At 49.6% G+C, this 6,917-nt stretch overlaps 1 protein-coding gene across 3 annotated transcripts in view; it reads right to left on the reverse strand.

Annotated features, from left to right (window-relative positions):
- Window positions 1-6,847, reverse strand: part of mtfr2 (mitochondrial fission regulator 2) — a 28,533-nt gene extending 21,686 nt beyond the window's left edge. For 2 of the 3 annotated variants that reach the window (XM_060938547.1, XM_060938545.1), the window contains exons 1-4: window positions 6,782-6,847; window positions 6,349-6,562; window positions 5,263-5,367; window positions 4,219-4,343 (exon numbers count right to left, since the gene is read on the reverse strand). In XM_060938547.1, the coding sequence (XP_060794530.1) occupies window positions 4,219-4,343; window positions 5,263-5,367; window positions 6,349-6,420 (302 nt within the window). In that variant the 5' untranslated portion in view covers window positions 6,421-6,562; window positions 6,782-6,847. The remainder of the gene's footprint in view (window positions 1-4,218; window positions 4,344-5,262; window positions 5,368-6,348; window positions 6,563-6,781) is intronic. The other variant, XM_060938546.1, reaches the window with a different exon arrangement.
- Between the last annotated feature and the right edge of the window lie 70 nt (window positions 6,848-6,917).

A 6,917-nucleotide genomic window follows, 5' to 3' on the forward strand; every position in this document is an offset into this window, starting at 1 on the left:
AACCATTCACCTCGATCGATCATCGACCTCCGACCTAAGGTGTCCTGGTGCCACGTGCACTTATGGACACCCCTATGCTCGAACATGGTGTTCGTTATGGACAAACCGTGACTAGCACAGAAGAAGTCCAATAACAAAACACCACTCGGGTTCAGATCGGGGAGGCCGTTCGACTTTGTAGTCGTTTCATCTGATCTCCGGCCCTATGTCTTGGACACTCGGGTGAAGAGAGGGGCTGAGCTGTCAACTGATCACCACCTGGTGGTGAGTTGGATCCGCTGGCGGAGGAGGAAGCTGGACAGACCTGGCAGGCCCAAACGTATGGTGAGGGTCTGCTGGGAACGTCTGGCCGAGCACTATGTTGGGGAGGTCTTTAACTCCCACCTCCGGGAGAGCTTTTCCCAGCTTCCAAGGGAGGCGGGGGACATTGAGTCTGAGTGGACCATGTTCTCTACCTCCATTGTGGCCGCAGCTGTTCGGAGCTGTGGCCGCAAGGTCTCCGGTGCCTGTCGTGGCGGCAATCCCCGAACCCGGTGGTGGACACCGGAAGTAAGGGATGCCGTCAAGCTGAAGGAGTCCTATCGGGCCATGTTGACCTCCGGGACTCCTGAGGCAGCTGACGGGTATCGGCAGGCCAGGCGTGCTGCAGCTCGGGCAGTTGCGGAGGCAAAAACTCGGAACTGGGAGGAGATCGGTGAGGCCATGGAGAAGGACTATCGGTCGGCCTCAAAGAAATTCTGGCAAACCGTCCGGCGCCTCAGGAGGGGGAAGCAGTACTCTGCCAACACTGTTTACAGTGCGGGTGGGGAGCTGTTGACCTCGACTGGGGACATTGCCGGGCGGTGGAAGGAATACTTTGAGGATCTCCTCAATCCCACAGTCATGTCTTCCACTGAGGAAACTGAGGCTGATGACTCAGAGGTGGACTCATCCATTACCCAAGCCGAAGTCACTGAGGTGGTTTGCAAGCTCCTCAGTGGCAAGGCACCGGGGGTGGATGAGATCCGCCCTGAGTATCTCAAGTCTCTGGATGTTGTGGGGCTGTCTTGGTTGACACGCCTCTGCAACATCGCGTGGCGGTCGGGGACAGTGCCTCTGGAGTGGCAGACTGGGGTGGTGGTCCCTCTTTTTAAGAAAGGGGACCGGAGAGTGTGCTCCAATTATAGGGGAAATCACACTTCTCAGCCTCCCAGGGAAGGTTTACTCCAGGGTACTGGAGAGGAGAATTCGACCAATAGTTGAACCTCGGATCCAGGAGGAACAATGCGGTTTTCTCCAGGGTACTGGAGAGGAGAATTCGACCAATAGTTGAACCTCGGATCCAGGAGGAACAATGCGGTTTTCGTCCTGGTCGCGGAACACTGGACCAGCTCTATTGAGGTATTTCACCTGACGTCACAGGGTCACGTGACGCCCCGGTGTCCGCCATTTTGGACGGCAAGCTAGCTAATGTCAACAACAGTAGCTGGTATGTTACTGTAGCAATGTTTACGTTCAGTCATTTGGATGACTGTTAAAACCTTTCAGTTTCAAGTTTTTCCTTTACTGGATTTACTAGTTTACTGAGCCGGCCGGCCGGCCGGCCGGCCCCGGAGCGCCGGCCGGCCGGCCCGCCGGCCCCGGAGCGCCAGCCGGCCGGCCCGCCGGCCCCGGAGCGCCAGCCGGCCAGCCAGCCGGCCCGCCGGCCCCGGAGCGCTAGCCGGCCAGCCAGCCGGCCCCAGAGCGCTAGCCAGCCAGCCAGCCGGCCCGCCGGCCCCGGAGCGCTAGCCAGCCAGCCAGCCGGCCCGCCCCGGAGCGCGCTCAGTAAACTAGTAAATACAGTAAAGGAAAAACTTACAACGGACCATGTCTCAACAGACTAAGAAGTTATTTCAATGACATTTAATAACATTTTGTTTATCCTGAGGACCGAAAGTAAATGAAAATGTGAACAAATCTTAGCTGTCAGTGAACAATCCTGGTGGAAGCAGGTAAACGTCGTTCTCCAAGCCTACTAACCTCAATTTTTGCAAATACCTCTCCCTCTGCTCGCCCTGTAAATGCCCTATGTCGCTGGATAGTGAAGGTGTTTTCTGCATCTCGCTCCTTTTTCTTTTATGTTTTTCGTTTGTCGCCTTCCTCGCATTCAAACTGATTCGAGCCGTGCTGTCCAAAATGGCAGCATCACATGACTTGGTCACGTGAGTGAAATACCTCAATACCCTTCATAGGGTGCTCGAGGGTTCATGGGAGTTTGCCCAACCAGTCCACATGTGCTTTGTGGATCTGGAGAAGGCATTCGACCGTGTCCCCCGTGGTATTCTGTGGGGGTGCTTCGGGAGTATGGGGTTCGGGGCTCTTTGCTAAGGGCTGTCCGGTCCCTGTACGAACGGAGCAGGAGTCTGGTTCGCATTGCCGGCAGTAAGTCAGAACTCTTCCCAGTGCATGTTGGACTCCGGCAGGGCTGCCCTTTGTCACCGGTTCTGTTCATAATTTTTATGGACAGAATTTCTAGGTGCAGCCAGGGGCCGGAAGGAATCCTGTTTGGGAACCACAGGATTTCATCTCTGCTTTTTGCGGATGATGTTGTCCTGTTGGCTTCTTCAAACCAGGACCTTCAGCATGCACTGGGGCGGTTTGCAGTCGAGTGTGAAGCGGCTGGGATGAGAATCGGCACCTCCAAGTCCGAGGCCATGGTTCTCGACCGGAAAAGGGTGGCTTGCCCTCTCCAGGTTGGTGGAGAAGTCCTGCCTCAAGTGGAGGAGTTTAAGTATCTCGGGATCTTGTTCACAAGTGAGGGAAGGATGGAGCGTGAGATCGACAGGCGGATCGGTGCAGCCTCCGCAGTGATGCGGTCGCTTTACCGGTCCGTCGTGGTGAAGAAGGAGCTGAGCCAAAAGGCGAAGCTCTCAATTTACCGGTCGATCTATGTTCCGACTCTCACCTATGGTCATGAGCTTTGGGTAATGACCGAAAGAACAAGATCGCGGATACAAGCGGCTGAAATGAGTTTCCTTCGCAGGGTGGCTGGGCGCTCCCTTAGCGATAGGGTGAGAAGCACAGTCACTCGGGAGGAGCTCGGAGTAGAGCCGCTGCTCCTCCACATCGAGAGGAATCAGCTGAGGTGGCTCGGGCATCTTTTTCGGATGCCTCCTGGACGCCTCCCTGGGGAGGTGTTCCAGGCATGTCCCCCCCGGGAAGAGGCCCCGGGGGAGACCCAGGACACGCTGGAGGGACTATGTCTCTCAGCTGGCCTGGGAACGCCTCGGTGTTCTTCCCGAGGAGCTGGCCGAGGTGTCTGGGGAAAGGGAAGTTTGGGCTTCCATGCTTAGACTGCTGCCTCCGCGACTCGGTCCCGGATAAGCGGAAGAAGACGAGACCATTCACCTCACAGCACCAGCCAATAACTAAAAGGATCAGATGTCTAATATGTTGGCTGATCTACATTTGAGGTAATTGGAAATGTATGAGTGTGCGTTTTCACCGAAGAACACTGATGAGCTCAAACCATATCAAACCTGTTAACAGAACACCCTGCTGTTTCCTTCCCCATACACTCACTGGCCACTTTAATAGGAACTTGTTCTTGAGTTTAAGATTCCTGTTCTTGGCTGCAGGAGTGGAACCCAGTGTGTTCTTCTTTCTGCTGTTGCATGCTGAGATGCTTTTCTGCTCACCATGGTTGTAAAGAGTGATTATCCGAGTTACTATATCCTTCCCAGCATCCTTCAAACCAATCTGACCATTTTCCTCTGACCTCTCTTATCAACAAGGCATTTGTTTCCACCCACAGAACTGTCCCTCACTCACTCGATCAATGGTTTTTTTTTTGTTTGTTTTCTGTACCATTCTGTGCAAACTCTAGAGACTGTTGTGTGTGAAAACCCCAGGAGATCAGCAGCTTCTAAAATACTCAAATCACCAACCACCATCTGGCTCAAACCAACACCCATGCCAAAGTGAAAAAAAGAAAGTCACACTTCACTGTGAGATCACAATGTTTCCCATTCTGATGTTTGAACATTGTGAACATTAACTGAAGCTCTTGATTTGCATCTGCGTGATTTGATGCATCGTGCTGCTGTCGAGGGATCGGCTGATTACAGAACTGCAGAAAACAGCAAGTGAATGTGTGCATGGGTGTTCCTAATAAAGTGACCAGCGAGTGTATATTCTCAAACTGTAACGGAGTTTATCGTGAAGCATTAAAAAAAAACAACCCAAAGTATAAAGAATTACCTGAACTTGGTGTAGAGGTCTCCTTCATCCTCAGCCACCCATAACACATCCGCGAGTGAAGGAATGGCAGGAGCATCCACTGACACTTCAATATGACCGTGTCTGGTGATTGTCCGTAAAGGAACCTGAAAGGGCAAAATCATTAAAAGGTTTCATTTAAAGGTCTTTAAAAAAAAAAAAGACACTAAAATCAATCACTCAATCAATACATTACCACAGGTGGCCAAAAGTGTTTCCATTCAACTAGTCTGAATATATTAGAAAGTGAAGTAGTACTGAATATTAGTTTTATTAGCACTTTATACAAGTCAGGGTGGCAATGGAGAGCTTTTCCAAGACATATCCTGGGAATACACCCTCAATGGGACACCATTCCATCAAAAGTCACCATGCACACAAACATTTACACATTCGTTTGCACCTAAGGGTAATTTAACGTAGCCGATCCACCTACTGGCATGTTTTTAAGAGATGGGAGGGAATCCATGAAGACATGGGTAGAACATGTGGAAAAAAACCTGCATGAAGAGTAACCAAAGCTCTGGATTGAACCAGGGACCCTGAAGCTGGAGGCCACTTGCCAGATACATTGTATGACCAAAAGTAAGTGGACACCTGACTATTACACTCCTGTGCGGGGCTTCTTAAACTGTTGCTGCAAAGTAGGAAGTACAAATTGTACAGAAGGTATCTGTAGGCTGTAACGTTACATTCCTTCCCCTGTTCCCTGCGCATGAAGCGAGCTCCATGAAGACATGGTTTCCCAAAGTTAGCTTGGAAGAACTCGAGTGGCTTGCACAGAGCCCTGAGTGAAAGACAAATACCCAGAACCACACTACAAACTCTAGTCTAGTGGAAAGCCCTTCCAGAAGGCTGGAGGATATTACAACAACAAGGGACTAAATCTGAAAAGCACATGGTGCAATTGGTCAGGTGTTCACATGCTTTTGGCCATATGGTGCATCTCAATAACAAATGTCCTGTGCTACACTACTGCTACGATTGCATTACTGCATTTCCAGATCAATAAACATGTTCACGTACCTGGAAATGGAGCCGAGGACAAGGCGTCAATGGGAGATTTGTTCCGATCATGCGGACGATGCTGCGATACTGTCCACACAAAGTGCTCTCCCAAACTGGAACCAGCTGCAATTAAGCAAATTGAGCTTTCAGCATGTTAGAGAAAATGAAGATAACAACCCATTTACAGTTATTTTAGAGAAGCAACCTAACTGGAGATATTAAGTTATGCAACATGGATGCAGCCATGTTGTACGGTTTGGAGAGAGCAGCACTGACAAAAAGACAGGAGGCTGAACTGGAGGTACAAGAGCTGAAGATGTTCAGATGTTCATTGGGAGTCACAAAGGTGTACAGGATTAGAAATAAGAATGTTTGACGGACAGGACATGTAGGATGTCTTGGAGAAAAAGTGAGAGAGGGGAGAGTCAAATTGAAATGGTTTGGACACATCCAGAGGAGAGATCCAGGGTATATTGTGAAAAGAATGCTGGAGATGGAGTTGACAAGCAGAAGGAAGGAAAAGAGGAAGAGCAAAGATGAGATTTATGGATGTGGTGAAGGAGGACATGAGAACGGTTGGTGCTACAGAAAAAGATACGGAAGACAGGAGGAAATAGAGGAACGTTATCCGCTGTGGCGACCCCTAACGGGAACAGCCGAAACAAGAAGAAGAAGTAGCAGCTAACTGGAGATGATTCAGAATTGGTTTATTTGCCAAATGTACAATGTAGGCAGGAATTTGACTTGATGATGAGGTGGGAGCTATGATGAGTTGTTGAGAAGATTAAAAACTCTTCAGGTTTTTGGTGCTCCTGGTCTTCATGGAGCAAAACCTCAGGCTGGATTGAAGTTTTCTGATGAGCCACAATCCTGTGAGCCTATTTCCTAACTTTGGCACAACACTTATGAGTACCCGTTCCTTGCCTATGAGCCAGTTGGCTGGACACATGACGCGTTCCAGTGTGTGTTTGGTCTGAGCAGAGGATATGAGGTACCACACAGTGAAGGAGGTGAAGACGCAGTCTCTCAACAGTGGCTCTCACCTCCTCCAGCACTGTACATTTGTTCAAAAGTATTTTTATTCAGAAGTACACGTCCACTCACCATGTCCTGGGGAACCCCAAAATATTCCAGGACACATCTCATCAAATGGACGAGGTCTTCAAGCAAACACATGATCACTGTGATCTTCTGTTCCCACTGCAGAGCTGAGTGGAAGCATCAGCAGGATTTCTGCTGTGATCAACGCTTTATTAAAAACGCAGCAGCACTGGCTTCCTCCACGTGGTGCAGAAGGATCAGATAAACAACATCAATTCTAAAATAAACAATAAACAACATTAACAACACACCAGCACCAACATTACTGCTCCTGCTCGGACAACTACACAGCGCCCGGCGCCTCATACACTGCAAAACACATTCTTAGATTATATTATACACATAGATCCGAATTACAGAACTCCAAAATAGCAATAAAGTTTAAAAATGCATAAATACATCATAATCAATAATAAACACCACCACTCCAACTTACTCACGCGACTCATATGTAATGCAGTGCAATGCTGGAGAACTCAAATAAAGCAGTTTCGAGCAAAGCCGCATCTGATTGGACGACACAAAACTACCGTTAGCTCCAGCCAATCACAGAGGCCTATAGAGCGACGTGC

The sequence above is a fragment of the Neoarius graeffei genome, chromosome 13 (assembly GCF_027579695.1).
Source record: "Neoarius graeffei isolate fNeoGra1 chromosome 13, fNeoGra1.pri, whole genome shotgun sequence".
NCBI classification, from domain to species: Eukaryota; Metazoa; Chordata; class Actinopteri; order Siluriformes; family Ariidae; genus Neoarius; species Neoarius graeffei.